General features: G+C 36.8%; 1 protein-coding gene across 1 annotated transcript in view; it reads left to right on the top strand.

Annotated features, from left to right (window-relative positions):
- LOC110465678 (Down syndrome cell adhesion molecule homolog) overlaps positions 1-23924 on the top strand; it is a 109771-nt gene that overhangs the window by 44432 nt on the left and 41415 nt on the right. Inside the window, exon 2 of the mRNA XM_021521643.1 lies at positions 20320-20649. Coding sequence (XP_021377318.1) covers positions 20320-20649 — 330 coding nt within the window. The remainder of the gene's footprint in view (positions 1-20319; positions 20650-23924) is intronic.

The following is a 23924-nucleotide window of genomic DNA, read 5'->3' as shown; positions in this document are numbered from 1 at the left end:
CGAATGTGACAACCACAACAAAATACTGACGTCATAGCCCTTTCTTGCCCAGCTGTGACCCCCGCCATATATGTTACCATCGTAATCACCCGGTGGCCATTTTTAATACGTCGCCACGAAACTACACGAATGAATAGAAACGTGTTACCTATTCTCCGGTACAGATGACAAGATAACAGGTATAAATTATACGTAATTGTTTCTATAAGTACTGTATAACACACATGTTAAATAATAATAAACCTTCCAATTTAGCGGTGTTCGTACATTGATGGTATCACCATACGATCAATACACTCTGTGTACGTACTGTTATATTCTAGTTGTATGGGACTTTTTAAATGAGCCTTTTGTAATACGGACCCATAGCAAGCGAGCACATACGCATAGCTCACACAAATTGACATATATTTACCCGCTTGAATTGTCATTGCAGTCCCTGGTACAGAGTAGATATTTGTTATAAAGTAAGGGATTTCGTGTGATATCATGAATAGATAAATAAACTTTTCTTAGTTTACAACAATTATGAAACAAGTTGTTTTAACTTTTAATAATCACTCTTGTTTGGCCCGATGTAAGCGCGCAGGGGGTTTAATGTGAACGAAACCGGAAATTCCGTGAAGAAAACCCACGAGGTTGGGCAGGTGACCACAAACCTTTTCATGTCTGTTCGGGGAGTCGAACCCCGACCGTCTTGGTGAAAGGCAAGTGCCTTATCTACTGCGCCACCCAACCACCATAGGTTATGTCATAGGGGCACACATCGGTCATTAACCTAGGTAAAGGACAATGAAAACAAGATTTCACTAACTAACCTTTCCTGCTTACATCAATGTGCTGAACCATTAATAATTTGCAGAACAATACTTTAATACATGTATCAAAAGAAAGCTTTTTTCTTTTCATTTTGATATTATTCAGAATAATTTGTATTTTACAAATATTTTACATTAATTTTTCTAGACCAATTTCCCCCATTAAATATATTTGTTTAGGGCCGCGGCGCCCGCGCGGTTAAAGCGTCTGACATATTCTGCTACCACTAGCCTCCACTACTGGGTCGCGGTTTCGAGACCTTCAAGGGGTGGTCGCCAGGGTGGTCGGTGTTTTTTTCTCCAGGAAATTCGGCTTTCCGCCACCATCAAAACCTGGCACGTCATTAAATGACCATAGCTTTTAAAAGGAAGCAAAACCCAAACAACCCCAACCAAACTATTCCGTCTTTGCGTATTCGGAGTTATCTTCTCTTGGGAGCAGGTATTGATTGTTACGTCATTGGTCTGTGTGAGAAAATAACGTCGTTTTCTCAAAAATTGATGACTTTTTTCTCACAAACAAGTGACGTAACAATCAATCCCTGCTCCCAAGAGAAGATAACTCTGCAATACGCAAGACGGAATATATATTAGGAGGGGAGACTCGAAAATGTTTCTGTATCAATTGCTGAAACCCAGTACAGTAGTTTGGGGAGTTTGTATAAGGTATGTTCTGTTCTTAAATGCTTTAGAAACGTTGAAATAAAACTAAAATTATACGAAAATGTAGGCCTACATGTACTAGTAAATTATGTAGTGTGTTTATTATTTCGCAAAATAGTCGCTTTGAGCAACCGAGTTTAATTTTCCCTACGTAGCATATGTTTGTAATCATTAACACGTATTTTCATTGTCAGCATATATCTTTCATTATTGATAGTATTTTGTTTATGCATAAATTATCACTAAATATACAGGCCTTCATATTCAATATCATTTTAATGTTTGTTTAAGGCTGGCAAACACATGCTTTTCAGACACCCGGACAATCGTTGTGCTTTGTGTAAATGTTATGACTCTGCTTCGTTCCTTTAATTATCCATGACGGAGACAAATGTATTCAAAACATTGCCATTCATATATGGCGAGACTGATACACGATGTTTGCATTTTAGAAAAATACAAACATTTAAAATGTCAAAATCACTTAAAGCATATTTTTTAAAGCAAACATACACAAAGTTAAAAAATAAAATAAACAAAGATCACTCAGATGTTATTGTCCATGATGTTATAAAACTCTATAACAGGTATACATTGATACCTGTTGGAGTGTCCATTCCCGCGGATCGAGAGCTAGATCTGTTTGCGAATTTCCATTAGCGGTCAATAGGATCGCCATAACGTCGGCTCTTGAGTGTCCTGACGTACGCCCTTAAGGGCCGCCATTGTCTAACCTTAAGTACCTGGATTGTCATCCAGGTATAATAGCAAGCTCTTCAGAATATTAACTTCAGTGAAAATAGGAAGAAGACCGGTCTACTTATGGTTGTGTTTTCGTGTCTCAAACTTGAGTACAATTTATTCAACTATGTTCACAGAAAGGACCGAATGGCGCTTCCGAACAGAACACTCCATTTAGGCTCTTGTAAATTTCGTGAGTGAAATTATACATTGTACTTACATACTTGTATTTTTAGATATTTAAGCAATTACGTTCTGTTTTTTAAATGTTGATTGTATTACATATACAGGGACTGAATAACTTATAAAAAAATGAAGATTTTTCCTCACATAAAATTGTGCAAAATCACCCTTTATTGTTCTTTTTTGAAATATTCCGTCTCCATTTTAAACTTCGAACCTCTCTCGTTATTTACCGACTAGTATGCACTAAGGTAATCAAATCTTTTGATCATAACACAATTACCAGTAACCGTGCCATGCAAAAGTTTACCATGACTACAGTTTCGTCCAATAGTTAGACCATTTCATTGACTTCCCGCGTGGGTTAGTAAACTGATATAAGGCGATTTCCAGTAGTAAGTGCTGCTAAGCANGGGGGGCAGTGTCATTCTAGCCGGTTCGGGTTATGATGTTTCAGTGAGATGACAACTTATAGTGGTTCTGGAGAGGTGACATCACCTGTTGCTAACGTCTTAATATGACGTTAGGTGTTGCGAAGACGCAAAATCCTGAAACAAAGATACAAAAATGGTCTTATTGACCACTCATAATATTTCGAATTGTTTCATCAATTCGAAATAAACATTATTGATTTTTCAACAATTGTGAAACAACACTCTCCAACATGTATTTAATCACTGCTGCTTGTTCGAACGAAAGAGCGTAGAAGGTCTAAATATTGGAGGAAACCAAAGTGCCCAGAAAAAAACTAGCGTTTTCTGGCAGTTGAATCACTACCTATTTACGAACGATCGGATATCGAATCCCGGCTGTCTTGATGAAAGGCGACCATGTTGTCCACTGAGCCATCTGACTACCCATTTCTGTAACATCAAGTGACAGAAAGACAAAATATGAAAAATATAGATTACGTCTATTATAATCCAGGCTTATAATCCAAACTAGAGTCACAATAGAAGCACGCTCCTCACTGCACTTCATATACCGGAAGTAGATCGAGTCTGACACCAATACTTGAACATGATTGTCAATGCTACTCATTTAAGCCGCGTATTCGCTTACATTAAAAAATAAAAATTAATGATTAGATTCAAGTATTTAAAAGGTGTAAATATACCGAGAGAAAGGAATACTATTGATTTTAAGACTTATCAAATATTTACGTTATTGGACTGTTATTGTTGAGCTAGTATTAATACCATCAGAGTGCTATTCAATCTTATGCCAAAACCATAATAGCTTATTTAAATGTAGCCTGCCGTCGGGGTTTACATTTACTTAAAAAAAAGTTTCCGATGAGGGTGCGGATGATTGGAAACGTAATGTGATATTAGGGTTGAGGTCCCTAGGTCCCCAGCCGTGTAAATATCAAGTTTAAACCACACATAATTGTATGTAATATTTCCTCCGTTATAGCAAACCCACTTGTCTAACGTTTTTTTTCTGTTGAAACATGTATTTAACTTTCGCGTTTCATTGTGATTGGTGATGAGAATCAAGGTCGAGTTTCAATCAAAATCGGTTATCTAGGCTTCGCCTAATCTCGGTCAACGAAATGTTTTCACAGGGATTTGATTTGATCGGAAGGAAAGTGATACATACGGGTAGCTAAGTACATACGGGTATCTAAGTAAATAAGTATCGATCACAACCCCTCCCCAAAAAAATAAAATGAAAAATGTTATAACTTGATCAAACAATTGCTCCCGTATATAATGTTGCAACTTCAAATTGGCAGTAGACATGGTAATGATTTCAAGAATACATGTTCAGATATAAATGGTACAGAAATAGTCAGTCTCGTAAGAAATACACCGGATCATAAAAAATAATTGAATTTTATGCATATATGCATTACATTTATCTCGATATACCACTTTAATCATTTGAGCATGACACTTTCCAGCATTTTAAACTTGCTTCAAAACGAACTCTATCACTAGATACATGTAGCTACACTTGTCTGGAAAATAATCCTAAGATCACCCGTATGTCTTCCGTACGGTTCAAATTAGATCCTGGATAAACGTTTTTGTTGATAAGTTTTAAAGGAAATCGATGTTCGTTATGTTGTTTCTTTACAAAATCGGAAGCCAGATTGAGCAATGCTGGTTTTGACCGTTGAGTGGTATAGATGTCCTTACGCAAAGGTCAATTGAACGATATCAAGAGACCGATGCTCCAGCATAATACAATACGTCATTTCCGAGATACAAGTTTCCGGAATAAAAGTCACGTGAGTTGGTGGTCACATGGTGTATATATATAGGAGTTTGGGTTGGGAATGTTTACTTCCGGTGTAAAAGTAAATGAGTCGCAAACCAACTTCGTCAAAGTAAAACATTGGTGATTTGGCTGAAATTTTAAATTCCTCAAGAAAGAGATATCTGTGCTGACTATAGTACCCTGTCGTTAGAAATGCAGTCTGGAACCGCATACCAGGCATATTTGTTTGTTTGCAACTCTTGGATTTTTGATGTATACCGGATGTTCACATGCCCCTTTCACGTGACATTCTTATCTAAAACCCGGTCAAACCCGGAGAGAAAAACAGTATCTCGGAAAACACGTTTTTTCTTCAAATCATACACACCCATTCTCAAAAGTCTTGTGTCCGATATTTGGTCTTAGATAACAGTGACGCAACCGATATCGATAAAAGTGAAGTCGACGTTTATAAATCTAGTGACTGTATTTCAGTCCCAGACAAATGCTCATTGACCGATACTTCGGCCTTGTTCAAAGGTCCAGTGGCCGATATCAGTATAATCCTTTGGGTATGGTGGCAACACTGGGGCTACGTTATGCACTATCATCTAGCTAATTCATTCAGCATACCTCAAATGATCGAATCCTCATCCCGCGCGTGCTCACGTGATCATCATTACTATCGTAACTGGATAAAGTAATTTTGAAGTTCGATAAACTTTGTACTTTTTCGTAAAGCTCATTTTCTTGTATGATTTTAATCAAGGTTGATCCAATAACAACGCGAAATTACGAGAATTAATGACGCGATTTGATTGGTTAATGGAAACCCAACCGTTTTACCATGGCGTCTAAATATGGGTTCCTCTTAAGATGAGTTAATTGTTAAAACGCCTGAGGCGACCTGCCACGGGCTTGTACGGAACGGCTTGTGACCTGCTTGTATTTATCGACTATTTTACTCTATAGGATCACGAGATCAAAATAGGCAATAAATAATGAAGTACGGTGAATGAGGATAGTGTGACATTCAGTCTGTTTGCTTATATTTATTATCGACTATTTTGTGCTGATGAAAAAACTAAATTGTCAATAAAACCGTACATGTGTGTTTGGTTTAATGATATATAGGCCACAGATGACCCAGTGATGTTATCGACTAAATTGATCTTTGTGTAAGAAATCTACGACCAAATTAAGCCCTAAATAGCCTACGCGAGACTGTAAATGTTTCCATACAAGTTAATAGGACCATGGGTGTGCCACAGTGCACCAAGGCGCCATATAACGGAATAGACGGCCGTGATTTTTATCTTACACGTCACGGTACATATATACAAACGTACAAATGTGGACTACATGCCCATGTTATTTCTCGAATTATTATTTTGATCATCAGAAGATTATATCTACAACTTATCACAGTCGGTAACGGACCTTGCCAGGTGGAAATATTCATTATTTATAAATATAGCTTAAAACCTTTTGCAAACTGGTTTAATGGCAAGCATAACATCTGCTTTTTGTTCTATTCAATTCAAAAATGCTCTTTGTTAATGAAGAAATTATATATGAAAAAAAACTATAAATATTGTTGCATATGCATTAAAGCATGTAACAAAATCTTGGAGAAGCCTCAGTGCTGACCCGAATTTCTTTTTCCATGTCCCCATACATGCCTACATCTTAATTGATTCTATTGATTACGTAACACATTCGTGCTCATTGTTGTAAACTGTTATATGAACTTCAAGTATTGTCTGCAAGTACTGTATTCTTTCATTGGTCTCTGAACACGCATGTAAATCAGCAAGGTGACTACAGTAACCTTTGACCTTCGACTCATCATGTCCATGACAAAATGCCTCGACCTCGCAGTGCACGTGCGGTTGCTCCAAGGAAGTCACGTGATGGACTGAAACTGAGTTATGCTGGTCATAATCGTTATGACCTTCTTGTGGAGAACACAAGGGGCGTAATATTGTGACCAATATTGCTCTGTAGATCTACACCGCTACACCGCTACACCGACTACAGCAAACATCGCGCACCATAACTGTTTTTAAGCATATTCATTGCCAATAACATTGAACAAGGGATTGGGTACAAGTTATTACAACTGCTCACCATAAACAACAGGGCTGCAACGATACGCATATCTCACGATACGATGCTTACGATACGATGCGTATCACGATACAAATATCTGCTTCATAATGATTGAGTGCAGTGATTTTAACGAGCTTTACCATTGACTTCAATAGAAAATACTATCGAAATATCTTTTTGTTTGATTTTTAGTATGTTTGGGTACGATTACACCGTTCACCACATTTTTACTGAAGATTTCTCAGAGTTTGATAAAAACTGATTGATAATTATAGTACTGTTATTGTATCGCGATACAAACAATTTAATACAATACACAAGAAAGTATCGCGATACGATACAATAAGATATATCGTTGCAGACCTAATAAACACGGATTAATTTGTCAGTCTAGATAGTGTAGAATTGGGCTCTCGCAGATTTTTTGACCAGAAACTGGTTTTTGTTTTTCAAATGATCCAAACTTGAGGACATGTATTTCAATTCACAAGCGTATTTATATGAAATGTTAATTGGCAATGTCGACAATATAAACGGAATTACATGTGTATTACTTTTGAATTGTTTTCTGTATATCATTTTAAATACTGTAATAATTTGAATAGTTATAAGTGTTTTAACAATTTAATAAATTTCAATTGAAGCAATAATAAAATAATTGAAGCACGAAGCTTCACTGTTTTATATTGACTGTTTACTTTACGCTTTTACATTTTACAAATGTATATTTTGATTAATATAAAACCATATTCTGTCAATTTTGTCTTGAAAATCTGCGAAAACCCATCGTTTGCGTTATCACTGATTTGAGACTGTAAAAGGTATTTTCTCCAGTAGTTTTGATTTAAAGTAATGTGTTATAGATGAATGCTGAGTGTGTTTGTCTAACAGTGGAAAGCATGCCTGAGTGTTTTAGTATTTAAAACTTTAAATATTGTTAAAATGGACATTTTGTTTCAGCTAATGTTGCGTGTTCCAATTAATGAGCCGCTAATCAGCTACAGTTTTATGAATGTATTTTACAGTTCTGCCTCAAAATGCATTTTTGCGACATTTTCAGTTCGCAAAAGTGTTAATTTCGACAACGTTATGATACATATCTTGCTTTGTGCAAAGTTGAAACTGTTAATAATGGTTGATAATTCATGATCCCTGTACCACTGAACCGAAAACCACGCCTTGCGCTCCTTTTTCTGATTAAGTAATTAAGACGAAATAAACTACAAAAAATAATCTGAAACAGTGTTCTGAGTGCAACATCCAAAGAGAACAGACAAGGATTCGAACCCTAGACCTCAGATCATCTTACTGTTTCTTTAACCTACACTGGTCTCGAGACCGCCTTATCCAACCATAAGGGGAGTTAACTGTATGCGTGAAAAGCTACAGTGATTTTTTTTTGAAAGCCTCGCCGGCAGCGGGACAGAAACCTGATTAAAACCAGATCTTTCATTCCGATCCGATACTCATCTGACTTGAACGAAGAGTATCGGAGTCGAATTAAAGGTCTGGTTTTAATCAGATATGCGGGACAAGGAACAATAACATGTGAAATTGTATTTTTTCCAAACATCTGAATTCCTCGCTAAATGAGTAAAACGAAAGAGCAGATTTCGCGAGAGATGAATGACAGACCTACGTCATCACGTTGTAGAAAATAATATATGACATTTCAAATATTGAGAGTCTCATTTCATTTCATAAAATATATAAACTAAGTTTCGGAGTTGTGAGCTCCACATTGAATGTTTTTGCTAGTGCAACGGGACTTAAAGTCGGATCTCTAGCTCCTGTTTGATTTGTCGCGAGCTCACGCGCTCAGGCACGTAACAGATTTAACAAAGTGGAAAAGAAAGAGTTCATCTGAATCAGATTACTTATTATCACGGGCCTATAAAGTATAAGACAGGCAATCTGTGTCGTCAAGAAGTTTGCATAACAGGGTTATAACGAGTCTTATTACCTTATGTAATCAAGCGAGCATTTCATCAAAGATCTGCCTTCTAATTCCAGCAAGGCAATTTACTTCTGACAAACAGGTAGTTTTACTTTAGCATTAATATCAAATCACTTCCGTTGCTATTCACCATTTGTCAACTGAGGCACGCAAGTCAGTATCGGTCTATCTGTCTGGATTGTTTTAATTTCCTTTAACAAATTGACTACAGTATCCTAGTATGTTTTTTTATGTCGATGAACCGTAATTAAATCACTTTGTTTATAATTTTGTCAAGAATTACATTTGATATTTTTATTTATTTTTTATCAATGAACTAATTAGTAAAAACATTGTGTGACAAAAAAATGAAATATTAGTCATTCTCACACTAGATTGACCAATTTTCAACAATTAATCTTACTCTGTGACGTAATTTGATCGTGACGTCATTGTCAAATGGCGCGGCGTACAGTTTCGACGCATCTAAATTCTTGGACTTTGCTATGTTTTATTAACTCAGCAACATAATCGTCTACTTGAGATTGTAACACATACAGTAGATGTCTCCATTTATGTGAGAATACAAGTACATCTGTACCTTTCATAGTTTAACTTGTGCTCCATGTAAAATATGAAAATATCAAAATATCAATTCAGAATATCGAATTAAACTTTTCACTTTTAAGACGAAAGAAACTTAATCAGTTAATAGTATGGTCATATTTGAGTATGTGTTTTTTTGTCACATTTAAGTTTTAAATGCCCAAATAAAATATAATGGTAAATAGTCTTCGGAAACTGAAATATCCGAACTAATGCGGTATACGGATTCAGCGAAATTAATGTTATATCTGAGAATGTATGTTGACGAGTACAATATTCTATTTCTCGTATGACTTTTGATGAAAATTGATTAACAATTTGCAGTTTTTTTCTACTGAGGATTTAGGGTCTAGTTTTTCAGTGGTGCGTTAAGATATGACGTCACCATGCAATGGTTGCAAAATAAATGTGACGTCACACTTAACGTCACAATGGTCTGGACAATCAGAACATGTCAAAATATTGTTACGCACATTACATATCTACAGTTAAAAGACTTGAATACATTATAGATAATTAAAAAAAAGTCATAGCCTAAAAAATCTTTGGAAGTAATTTAAATAACTGTTTAATACATGTACCGTACTCGCCGTTCCAATACCTTGATCACGTCCCTACGTTCATGTACAGAATTCTGTTCAAATAGTTAAACATTACCGACATGAACATTGTATAGTAAACGGTAAAAATAAGGGCATATTTTATCATGAGAATTATAAGGTCGTTTGCCTTTCATTATTTTATTTCTCTCGAAAAAAATGGAGACAAAATTGAAACCGATACCTTCATATGATACATTTAACGCGAATGAGAATCGGTGTTAAGTACTAAAGAGATGTATATAACTGGCGTTATGGCCTCCATCATTGTCCGGAATTATTATCATTTCTTTTCATTATCGTGAAATGTTTCCGACACGATGTTTACCTTAACCATAACATCAATGTGTTCCCGGGGTTATTTATACAGCTACAGAGAATAACATAAATACTCTGCATCCGGAAAATGTGCGCCGGCTCACCTCCAGTTATTATGCCGCACTATTGTTCTCATATCCGGAATATCGGTCCGATTCGCCTCCGGTCGTTATGTAAAAGCAGCGATTTCCGGTTACAATAAGAATACACACAGATATAGAATCTATGTTTTATTCTCCCGGCCACGACGATCAAATATTTCTATAATAGATATAGGTTTGATCGAACAACCTCCAGATGGTTGTTTCAATATTTGCTGCTAGTTATTGTCAGTGGTTAAATATGTATGAGGCTGAACTGACATATACGGATGAGGATATTTGTAAGCCATTTTACAACTTCGTACGTTGTGCGAAAGCACGCCTCTAGAGTTATTCAGTTTTGCACGTGCGGCATGTGTATCGCTTGCTTGTTATATTGTCTGTAACATGTACACGTGAATGCACTAATTTATTATAAATTAATTATCGGGTTATCGGGTCACGTGACCTTGTGACCTTCCATAAATTGGAGTTGTTTGTCGTACATTGCTAAGCACTAGATATTGTACAACCTAATTAGCATGTCTGTAACAACCGAAAGTCATTTTGCAACGACCCCTTTCATTGGTGGTGAATTCAATATTACAAAGATGGATGACATTTAAAGGACATCGGTTAGCTTGTGTCCTCAGCTTCAGAAATTTTGAAGAGACCAAAATTACTCAGCAACGTTTACTACATTACTTGGATTCTCTATGCTGTCTGACCTTCAATCTTTTCTCCCCCTTCCATCATTCTCTCCTTCCTTCCAATGATGTCTTCCGAGATAAACTTGACTTACGTGTTATCAGAATGATGTGTCCGGAAGGTTCTATGTAATAATGAACTTGATGTGGTGGTGATAATTTTGTCAACGATTATATATTTTATTAATATAAAGGAGCCATATTAAAGTGAATACCACACATTCACAAACAGACACTATCCTCGTATCACCTAACAGTACACAGAAACTGTTACATGTACAGTTTAAATTGGCTAAATCCATCAGAAAATAAATAAATGACGTCAATACTCCGTCCAATCATAAAATCATTTGCGATTGAATACATTATGACTTATATTTTTGATGTGCTGCAAGAAAACAGCTCAAAGTTGGCAAAAAACGTCGATTGCCAATTCAGTGCTTCAAGGAATGACATCCCCACTCCCTAGTCAGCTTGTAAGCATTCTAGACATAGCACATGTATGTGTACTTAAAATATTCCATGCTTAAAACGTATATAGCTGTATGTATACACTTCATCAACAACACGATGCTTAGGTACATGTAATTATCTCCCTTCACCAAGGTAATTACCTCCCTTTGATAATACCACGTAAGTTATAGGTTTTCGTTGCGGTACTGATGAGGGTCCATAGATTGGCTTCATTAAGTAGGAGTTGATACATAGATGTGGAGTCGTTTTAAACTCGTATACAGCAGTACGCCATCTTACATAACAGGCAGGATATATAATCTTCTAGAATTAGCAGTGCATTTACGGCTGTGGGGGAAACGCCAATCCCGTATAATTTGATTGGTGTTGTAATGTTTGCCCTGTCTATCTTTCCATGCATCTAAGAACATAACGGTTTGGCCATATTGGTTAGTGACAATGGTCTATTTTCTTCGCTTTTTCTCTGTTTCTTCCCTTCCCACCCTTTGTCCCTCTATTTCTGTACTTCGTGTATATCTGGATACATTCTCTCAGCCTCTCTGCGCTTTTTCTTGGTTGATTTTTGATTGACGAAGACAACCCGTTATCTCGACTATATTACTATTTTTTTCTGTGAGGCAGATGTCCCGTTATCTCGACTACGTTACTAGTTTTCTCTGAGTAATATATCTGTTATCAGGACTATGTTACTTGTTTTCCTGGAGGCTGACCTTGGTTATCTCGACTACGTTACTAGTTTTCTCTGAGTAATATATCTCTTATCAGGACTATGTTACTTGTTTTCCTGGAGGCTGACTTTGGTTATCTCGACTATGTTACTATTTTTTCTGTGAGACAGATATTTCGTTAATTCGGCTGTATAACTCATTAGTTTTCTGTGAAGCAGACCTCCATTATTTCGACTATTTTACTAGTTTTCCTTGAGGCAGACTTACGTTTCCTCGACTTTGTTTTTAGTTTTCTGCCTCACATTATCTCGACTATGTTAGTATATAACTAGTGTTCTGTGAGGCAAACATCCCGTTACTTCGACCATGTTACCAGTCTTCTGTGAGGCAGGCTTCCCGTTTTGTCGACTATGTTACTAGTTTTATGTACGGCAAACGTCCCGTTATCTCGACTATGTTACTAGTTTTATGTGAAGCAGACGTCCCGTTTACCTCAACTATGATTTTATTTTATTGTGCGGCAGACATTTTGTTAACTCGGCTGTCTAAATTTTCTGAAACAGCGCAAACTTCAGAAATATTCTGACAGTGTTTTCCACTTCTAATTGGTCACCAAGACGATTGGTACAATAAGTCATGTTCTAAGATCTGAACTTGAAACAAATTCTATAATATCAGTATACATTTCATCCCTCCGAAGCATCTGGCATTCTTGTCCTCTGGTATCGTTTTAAATTAATACATTATCTGTGCATCGAACATGATTTATACAGATGACAATTTGGAGAAAAATCTATTTTTCAAGAAACGCTTTGTGTTAAGATTTATTGTGAGATAACAGAGAGTTATACTAGGCTCTGACAGCACGAGGTTCATTGATTAAGTGTCGTATTTCCGGCCTGTGTGTGTATATTGGCACGGCCGTGCGCGTGTTGACCCTGGACAGCTGTCCCGACCATGTCCTAACTACATGTAACCCCTCTCGTTTATTTCCTAACCATCCCTATTTTTGATACCCGTCCTCACTAACCCCTATCATCTATCCCTTTCCAATATTATTCCTCCAGTCATCTCCTTCTCTCCCCCCTTCCCTCCTTCCCTCCCTCCCTGCCTTACCCCCTCCCTAACCATCCCTATCTTGATATCCGTCCTCATTTACCCTTATCATCTATCTTTCTTAATCTGCCTCACCAATCATCCCTTTCTTCTATCTTCCCCACTGACCCTCCTCCCATCCCCCCATCCCTTCTATCCATCCTCTTTATAATCTCCCTTATGCTCTATTTCCATATTCCACCACCCTCCCTGTTACAATTAAATATTTTCGTCTTACTTACTTTACTTTACCCCAACTTAAATCTATCCTACAATCCCTCCTTTCTCACAATGCCTAGTCTCTTTTCCCTGATGCTGACAACGCCAGTCGTTCTTTCCCATTCTTTAATATTCTGTGTCTTTCCCTATCTTCCTTCTCTTGCTGATACCTCATATAAACTTGCCCATCTATTGTCTTTATCCTGCTTTCTAATTCCCTCCTACTTTATTTCGCCCTACATGTAGCTCGTATCGCCTCTGCCTCTAATTTTCTCTTCCTATTTACGTCCACCTCCGCTCTGTCTCCGTTTCTCCTTTTCTACACCATACTCTCTAACACCATCACCTCTACACGGTCTCTACTCTCGATCCTCCTAACGCCGATCCTCCCCCTCCCCCTCCCTATCAGCCCCCATAGCCTCAACACATCCTTACATCATACTTGTACTAGCGACATGTTACGTCGATTTCAGAGCCAACGAATCGATGTCAAAAATGCCCCGTGGCCACCAGATCACGGCGGCCAGACGAGAAACTGCGTTATGATAGATGACCTTCCCAAAATGCTTCCTGCCAGCGTTTGTTTCTCAATGCTAGTGTATAGCCTAGTCTCGTTCAGCCAGACTCTTTGTTGTCTGCGCAAGCTACTCCGAACAAAGTGATCAAGCGTCTGATTGAACGAGACTAGTGCATAGCTGTGTTTGTGTTTCTGACCTCAGTGCATATACGTGGCAGTGGAAGTTTGGTCCGGTACGAGTCTTAACCCAAGGCCTGACCAATTCTCTTATCAACTGCAATATTTGTTTTCAAATTAAGCTACGTCACAATGAACATGTAAATACACTAAAAGTATCATTTATCAATTATGGATTTTCGTTGAAGTGAACTATGCGGTTATATGAACCTAAGACAGTGATGTTTACCGAGACGAAGTCGAGGTTAATGTAACATTTTCATGTCCATATAACCACATACTCACCGAAATAAAAGTCCTTAATTGTCATTTTTATAAAAGTTATTTTTGTAAGACCAAACTAAATAGAACATAATTTTGACAATTGTTAGGAGAAAAGTACGGCACTTGACACAGATCATTGTGACGTTACAACGGAAGTGACGTCATAACGACAACATCGACCTGCTGTTTCTAAAAGTAGTAACACTGAGTTAATATCACTCAACACCGATCTTCACAAGATAAGGATATGCTATTTTAAAACAAAGTCATCAAGTATTGAATTTCTCCTACATATACACGTTCATACTTAAAGCTGCTGGTGACATTATGTAATTATTTCGCTTTATATAGAATTGATCCTCTAGTTCACGAGCATAAAGGGCGAAAACCAAATGAGACAAATACAAAAACTGATACGAATTGGTTTCCAAACCGTATACTTGCTTGTATGAAATATTAAACCTAGGGATGGAAATATAAAAAAAAAATTAACAAACAAAAGATCGGAAGAGGGAAGTCTACAAAAACCAGAATGACGTTTAGTAGGAATAGCGAAACAGTTGCTAAAAGAAACGCTGTTTATTAGTGGTACTGTACAAAATGGCGTTCAAGTCGGGAAGCTATTAAAAGTCAGTCCAGCAATTGAAGCCGGTTGTTCGCGAGGTCATTTGGGACCAAGTTGTCATTATCATAAAACAATGGGAATATGCGGTTGTTCAATTATAGTAATGTCTGACGATAAAGTTTAAATGTACCTGCTGCTTCTAGTTTTGAGCAAGATATATGTTGAACAAGCGTGCAAGAGGTACATTTGATTGTCAAAACGGCATTATTCCCAGTGTACTGAAGCTTACGATAAATATTTGATTACAATTGCGGAAACTGAGGTGCATGGACGATTTGTAAATCATCTCCCTCTCTGACATGTACACTAACATACGGAGTAATATGTGTCTGGCCTTGGCGAACGCGAATAACAACACGTACATCGCCGGCCTTGTGAGTCTATGAGTAGTCTGCGTCTGATGAGGTGCGTTATTCCTACACGCTAAGACACAAACTGCAAATTGAGGAACGCGTGCCTCGAATAACTTATCCTAAAAATACCATATGGAATTAAAATGAGTTTAATTTTTGTTATCACATAATCAAGGTTTGTGGCATTTATTCGTGTAAAACGACAATTTTCATGCAACCTTGAAATGTAAAAAGCCGCCAGTCACATTGGTTGTAAGTTGTAAGTTTCAATTGTGACGTCACGCCGAGGGCAAGCACATGACATCACAGACTTACACACTGAAATCAAAATGGTGGGTTTTTACATTACAAGGTTGAATGAAAATTTGTCATTATAAATGCCACAAATCTTGATTATGTGATAAAAAGGATCTTGCACTCGTTTTCATTTCATATGAAATTTATGAAACTTGCAAGAGGCTTGCTAAATTGAAAAATTCTTAGACTCGTTTCATAAATCTCATATTTAATGGAAACTCATGTACTTTTGTAAGATCCTATATGTCTTTGGCCCTAGCTATATATGTCACTACGCCCGTAATACATGAATTGTGTGTAACACTTATTTCTATTTTTAGGATGGGTGAATAAGAGATGTCTCTTCCGTAATCGGGATTCGCAATAGGCGTTCAATACATAATTCGACTATTTAACTTAGCACACTAACACCACCTGACATCTGACCCCGTCAATAGTGTATATAGCTGTGTACCTGGTCGGTTTAGCGTACTAACTCCCTCAATCGACTTTCCAGTTGACTGTTACACGTCATTACCGCCATTATCTGGGCTGTTTGGGGGTTAACGATACCAGCACGCGGCTATTAAATGGAGATTATATACTATATCGAATATTTGATAACGAGAAATTATATGAAGACTTCTGCGATAAATGATCAATCTTTTGGTCATTATCGCCGTATGTAACACAAAGCTACGTGACTCGAGGCTCTCCAAATTACCGATGTGTTGTGTTGTTGACACACATATACACAGCGAAACGCCAATAGAGGGTTAAGACAGAGATAATCGCAAAGCATTCGGTAAATCATGATCAAGTGATATTGTAAACAGTCACAGAACATTCCTATTAAATATGTTTTTTTATGATTAAATGTATGAATGTATGATATTTCACATTTGCATAAAAACATGTTATGATCGAAAATACAAAAAAAGTATATATGCATATTATTTTTATATCTACATTTACATATAATTGTCAAGAAATTAATTCTAGATGATATCCCGGATGCCAAAAATAGCGCTTTTCTGTTTTGAAAACTCTAGGGTTAGTTGGATTTATTTTGAACTGAGAAAGAAATCTATGGATTCTTTTACTGTAAAACATGAATGACTTTCTTGTTTGTTTTGGTATTTTCGCTCTCGATACAGTGTATGTCGAGTAAGTAGAAATTATTAGTTGGAAGGAATATTTACACCACAATGATAATTATCATTTGTGTCACATGTACAAAAGCCAATAAATCGTGACATATATTTTGGATTAACCAACAGAGAGCACTTAAGACTAGTAAAATATAAACTATATCAGATAAAAAACACAATTATTGATTTGCGGCATTTCAAAATTGGACGGTAACAGATCTAGAGTACGTAGCATTTTATTTAGGTCAAAATAAATATTATGTTTCAGGTGCCCCAACCGACCCTAGCAATTTCATATCACTCGAAGCCACCTGAACGTCCAAATCGAACGCACCGATATTTTATTTTAAATACCTAGAGATATAATAAAAAATTAAAACAATTGTTCTTAATAACTATGTTTTATGATTTTTGTAATTTTCCTAGAAAAGCCCCCCTAAAACAAAGCATCACTACGTATACCGACATACCCTATTTTTCAGTCATGTTATCTGAAACATTCACATATTTATTTTGGCCTTTTTTCTCTCTCCTTGTACGTTCAAGTATGGTTACAATTGACTCTGAAAACGAGAGCTGAAATGCAACGGCTGATAGACATTTGTTGGGATTTTCATTTAATCTCTTATACTTTCACTTGATCGAGAGCCTAAACACCGTCAATGATGTGCTTAATCGTTGTTACAAAACAACGACACTGTAAGAGTATTAATGACCGCGATTTCGCCTCTGATATGCTTGATACCGTTATTTGAAAGTATTGATTAAAGACGACAAGAAAGCGATTGGGGTCGATAAATATTTAATTCACCAGATATTAAAAAACCGCCCCATCATGATCACATCGGCACTTCTACTTGACATATTGAAATCAGAGCGCGCTTTTCCCCCAGATATAGGTCAAAGGTTATCAGGAAAAGAAACGAAGATTAAAAAAGTTTTAGTCAATATTGAGGGTCCTTGGGCGGGCCACGTCTTTGATTGAATTTTGATACACCGAGTTGATTTGCGCTAGAAATCTCAGAGGGCGCGGGAACTCTCTCGCGCTTGTGAATGAATCCAGGGGACCACAACAGGGATGTTATTTTCAGTCCTATACAAATACTACATGTGTTATAAAATGTTTATAAAATATTTATCAACTATTGAATTTGGTTGAGGGAAATTTATGTGGTTATATGAACCTGATATAATCACCGAAACAAAATACTTTAATTGTTTTATCAAATGCTAAATAATATTTTAATTATTAAACAAAAAATGACCGTATGAAACATTGTCAGGAGGAAGGAACTGCCTTTGTCAGAAAGCAATATGACGTCACAATTTATATGATGTCATCAGATGAGTATCACAAATCAGCGGCCTCCACGTGATTATGGTCCTGCTATTGAAAATATAAGACTTTACGTAACAAATTCTGAAGTGACATGGCGTGTTGTACTTTTCTTAACACAGCATTTGTTGACACTGCATGTGTAAAGTTTCACGAGACAGTCTAGTTGTCTTTCTTCACTTCACCAACGTTTCTTCAGCTCCCAAAGACGTTTCCTTCCTCATACAGGTCTATCATATTGCGCTGATATGGGTTCGAGCTTTGAAAAAGTAAACTGAGGTTCAAAGAAGGAATGCATTCTAAAAATATTGAAGACGAAGCATGTTAAACTTTCAATCCGTCGATAGGATCCATCAAGTACTTATTTTAAACATATTTTATTGTCAATTAATTTACACAAGAGATTGGGTACAACATATTACAATTTATCACATCAAGTGTTTTTTATTCACAAAACGCAACTCAGCTAGCAATGTGATCCTATTCTCATCATATCGTTGTCCGTAGGAAATATTTCCTTTACTGAACTTTTAAAAAAATGCGATTTTGTATCTGTATTTCAAATTTGAGTTTTAAAATTTTACGAGTTTGTTGTTTTGTTCATAATCAGGCGCTTTTTTTTAAAAATCTTCACATGGTATGAATACATATATATATAATCGGGTTTTTTCACAATACGTTTATGATATGTGTAAAATAATTACACAAACGACAAATATTAAAAAAACTGAGTTAACTACGGCTATACATGCTTATACAATAATGCATCGACCAGGAAAGTCATTACCAGTCCCCATATGGGGCCCCATTCGTCTATCGTTAATCATGTAGTATAATGGGATGGCGTAATCTGGTCCTGCCCGGCTCATACTGACGCGGTGTCATGCCATGTCTATTGACAGCTTCTGTGACCAACACACAATGTACAAATTCCGCCATCCCGAATATCGTTTACGGAACAGACACAACTTGTGGTATGATTCTTTAGAGTGAATCTAGAAACAAACTATACATTGAAAACGAGTAAATTGAAACTTTATACAAAGCATTTAAGAATTATTGCTAAATTATTTAAGATTATATTTTTTAATTGACAAGAATTTATCATTTTATTGTCAAAGTTTCTGCTCTGCCAAGAAATCATGTCGATATCTTATAGATATAATCATGTGCTTCTTTTAAAATGCATTCTTGTACTAATGTATTTATACAAGAATATGCAACAAATTTAGCACACTATTTAAAATAATTATTGTGATAAATGAACTTGATCAGTCCAAAAAGAAATATCGAAAGCTGACGATGTCTAAATGTAAGCCATTCTTGATATATTAATGAATTAAACGAAATAACTCAAACCCCTCCCTACCTCATTTCATATTCATGAGATACTTCTCAAAACGAGGCCCCTGGGTGTGACGTCATCAATTACGACCCTTTTGATGTTAACCATTTTGTAAAGTTACGACGTCAAGATGGTGGTGTGATTGGTTTTTTTTAACCGGAGAAAGCCAAGCGTTGTTTTTCACATCAACATCAATTTACTCATTTGATTTTCATTTTATCTCTGAATTTGATTTACGCGGATTTCATTTCACGGTCGTTCTTGCTGATTGTTTTTGATTTTGTTAATTAGAATTTAATATAAGTTATCCGATACTCTGTCGAACACTGCGAGCTTAGTCATCCAAGCGTTTGATTCCTACTGCTGACGTTTTTGACTCCAGTGGTCCAACGGCTACTAGCGCTGTGACAGGAACAGAGATCAAAGCTTTGATTTCAATCTGATTGAAGGAAAATCGAGTCCTGTAACGGCGTCCTGGGTAGAGCGAGTTTTCAAATCAACCTAACCGACTTTGTGTCGAACATAACCTAATCGTGTTATCTAAAAAAAAATTCTTTAAATATCAGTATAATAAAACTTGTTAAGAATTTGAGTTGAAACATGATTAAGATAGAGATAAAATTGGATATGGAGTATATTGTACATGGGGGAACAGGATCACGCGCGCGAGGGCTTCAAGTTTCGGTTTTTTCCCATTACGTTCTGTAATTTTGTTTGCTACATTTTTTACACATTTATGATAAAGAATTTGAATAAAAGTCATCACAATTGATGAAGATTTGTTTGGCAATGCCTGTAAAATATGCAGATTTTTTGTGTTTGTTGGTTTTAACATGATGTTATTATTACAGGGCGTACGACCGAATCCCCTTTGGATAATTTGAGAGGTCCTATATTTATTTCGGAACCTCCAAGTTCATTGACGTTCGGAAACACGAAAGGCGCAGCCGTTCCATGTACAGCGTTTGGTCGTCCCGCTCCTACCCTTGACTGGATTAAAGAAGATGGCACTGCTGTCGAAGACATTCCGGATATCCTCGAGATTCTTCCAAACAACACCCTTTACTTCCATCCCTTCGATGCCACGGATTTCATCGCTGATGTACATACGCACACGTACAGATGTGTCGCTTCAAACGACGCGGGGATCATCATCAGCAGGGACATGGATGTCAAAGCAGGTAAGGGGGCTATCTCAGGAGTAGTTAAGTTGTGAAACCAGGTGAAGGGTCGTCTCAAAAGAAATATATGTAAAACAGGTACAGGGATATCTCAGTAGAAAACTTACAGCAGGAAAAGGGGTTGTCTCAACAGATAAAAAGGTAGAACATGTAAATGGGGTTGTCTCAGCAGTAATAAAATTGTCAGAAAAGACCGAAGCTAAATCATGTTAAGGGTTATACTGGTGTTAAAATGAGGTTCACAATCAGATAAAAGTTTTTAAAAGTCGATTCATTATCAGGTAAATGTTTAAATTTCTTCTTACTGTCGTCAGCATGCACTGTTACAACAAATATGCCCATCTTCAGCTTTTCACACGTTGAAGTATCGATATGCCTTATCACACATGATGGAAGTAACAATAAAGATAAAGATATGTACAAAAAGTCATCCTTAATCAAGGACATTATACTAGAGCTGTTTATAATTTAACGTTGAACATTTAAATGACAAACATGTTAACACCGCTTCTGTAGGAGAGCCCACATAGAGGCTAAATCGTCTGTCTTAATTCAGAATGAAAACCAAAATATGCAAATATGCAAATATTGAACCGGATCCTGTGGTATCAAGTTGACAAGACTCCATGTGGTACCCAGGCTACACGTGGTATTGATGAACTCACGTGATCTCTTTGCTCCCACGTGCGACTGTTGATCCCACGATCGTATCAAACGAATCCTCGAGCGAATTGCATAAAAGCCACACTGCACCCAGTAACGACTCCGATACATCAACAGTATATAGTTTGATAACTTTAATTGAATCACCGCAGACATAAAAAATGAAAGCTTTTACATGTACAGCCATCACCAGTGTGTATAAAATCATTATCACGGCCTCAGATATATCAATGTATTTATCGTTTATTGACAGTAAATGACCGCCATGTTAATTGTATAGTACCGGGGACATATTGCAATGAGCAGTGCTTACATCATCAGTGCAAATTCAGGTGACGGGGGCGGGTTGCGAGTCCGCGCAAACGCAGAAGCTGATATATATATGTCCGTATTCTCCGAGACACGTTTCTTGGACGCATTTTATCGGATGTCTTTTGAAATGCATTTCAACAAATGCTATATAAGCAGAAAGTCTGTATTGTTAATTAAACAATTAACACTGTATTGTAACAAGAAGATGATATAATAACGATATGAAAATCTGCGAAAACAAATTCATCAGATTATGCTTTATACATTTTACAACAATTTTTATCTGCTTATATTAATCACTCTTGTTGGCGGAAATGTAAGCATGCAGTTAGTTTTAATACGTAAGAAAACCAGAGTACCCAGAAAAACCAATCTGATTAAAATCATCTGTTACATGGCTCCGCCTGAACATCTGAATGTGCCGCGGTCAGGATCACGTTCAAGTGACCTTTAGATGAACCAATCAGAGGCGCACTGGCAAAAGTTTGCCAGCGAATCAGAATAACATGGTTTATAGAGATAAATAGCGAGGGGTATCGAACAGATTAGTTTTCCAAAACAAATATGGGGGCGGGAACTGACGTTTCTACGACGCCAAGGAAAACGTAATCATTGGGTAATAATTGCGTAGGCAACACCGCCATACAGTCTTTCTTCTCTAATAAAGTTTCGAATATCATTTTCTGTTCGGGTTTCAGACGATCAATCTCAAATAACTTCAGAACTTTCGCAACATTCTCATCAATGTCCTCCATATTTGTTACAACTCCGAGCGCCCTTTTGAAAGAGGGTTTCTGATTGGTCAAATTTTAATGAGTATTTATTAATATAAAGGTCACCTGAACGTGACCCTGACCGCGGCACACTCAGATGTTCAGGCGTAGTACGAAGTTAACGAAGCCATGTAAACATATGATTTTAATCAGATTGCGGGAAAACTCACGTGGTCTGGCCCGGTGACCCCATACCTTTTCACGTCCGATCGGGGAATCGAACTTCGGTCGCCTTTTGAACGACGAGTTCGTTACCACTGCGCCACCCGACCACCATTCACTTAGTACATTTTAAGATATGCAACAAAGAAATTAATATATATTTATATCTATATCAATGCTATGATTACCATGGAAATATAGAGCTAGGCGTCCTTAAAATATATATTCCCTCCGGTTTATATCTCCAAAACGGTTCCCGTACTTCTGCCAAAAACACGTCACTGTGCAGTGGCAACTGTTTAAATAATTTCTGAAAAGAAAACCATACTTTGTGTAACTATAATGAAAAATAATGAAGATTAAGTTAACAGAAAAAAAAATCTGAAGAAAAACTGAGCTTGAATGGTAAAAATGCCCCAAAAAAAGCTAAAAAACCCCCATTATAACAGAAAAAGATAGATGTACGTTGTTTGAAATATTAACAACTTACATGGTATTAAAATACTAAATAGGTATGAATTTATCATAAGGAAAGCACAAGGAATACCCATAATGAAAATAATAAAAACTATAATGAATATCTTGTATATACATGTATACAATTCATCAACATCCAATTCATTTTTGAAAACCTAAAAACAACAACGAATTTTGATATTGACTTGATGTTCTAATCTTGAGCAATCACGTGACCTATCTGCATTCAAACTAAGAACCACAGACTTTCTTTACCATGGCCTTACCGAGGTGAGTATCGATTACCTGTGTTTTATAAAGGTAATTACAGGTGGACGGTCGAACGCGCTACACCTGTCGGCCATCGGACCCTCCGATCTTACCTCCGCATGGACTGGCACGTGCCGTGATTTAGCTGTTAGACTAAATCGATACTGAGACCAATTACAGCTAATCTGAAAATGTGGAAATTTCTCTAATCGGCCTAGCGTACATACTTATCAGGTTCAATGCGCATGCGTGAAGTTTTGATTTTAAGTGTGAACGTCATGCTCGCACATGCGCGGATCTGATATGAAAGTTCTAATAAGGCAAACTTAGAGACAATCGTTAAATATGAATCTAGGCATTCGTTATATATTTTTTATATATATTTTTTTAGATGTTTTTGCTAAATTTTATATTACGACGAAAATGTCAGCGCTTCATCAATACACAGATAAACTTTTTGTGAACATTTCGTAGGCTAGTTTTAAAAAATGAATTCTGTCCAAAGGCAGCGCCCAGTCTACCTTGACCATGCCAGGGACAAGAAGGAGGGGAGGATACTCGTTGACATTTTTAAGAATACATACACGAGCGGGTTTCGCGGCTTGGTCGATGTATGTCCCTTGCATCCGGTCTCCGTTT

Source organism: Mizuhopecten yessoensis, unplaced genomic scaffold (genome assembly GCF_002113885.1).
Source record: "Mizuhopecten yessoensis strain PY_sf001 unplaced genomic scaffold, ASM211388v2 scaffold11097, whole genome shotgun sequence".
Classification (NCBI taxonomy): domain Eukaryota; kingdom Metazoa; phylum Mollusca; class Bivalvia; order Pectinida; family Pectinidae; genus Mizuhopecten; species Mizuhopecten yessoensis.
The sequence above is the reverse complement of the archived record's forward strand: the minus strand, read 5'-3'. Positions and strand labels throughout refer to the sequence as shown.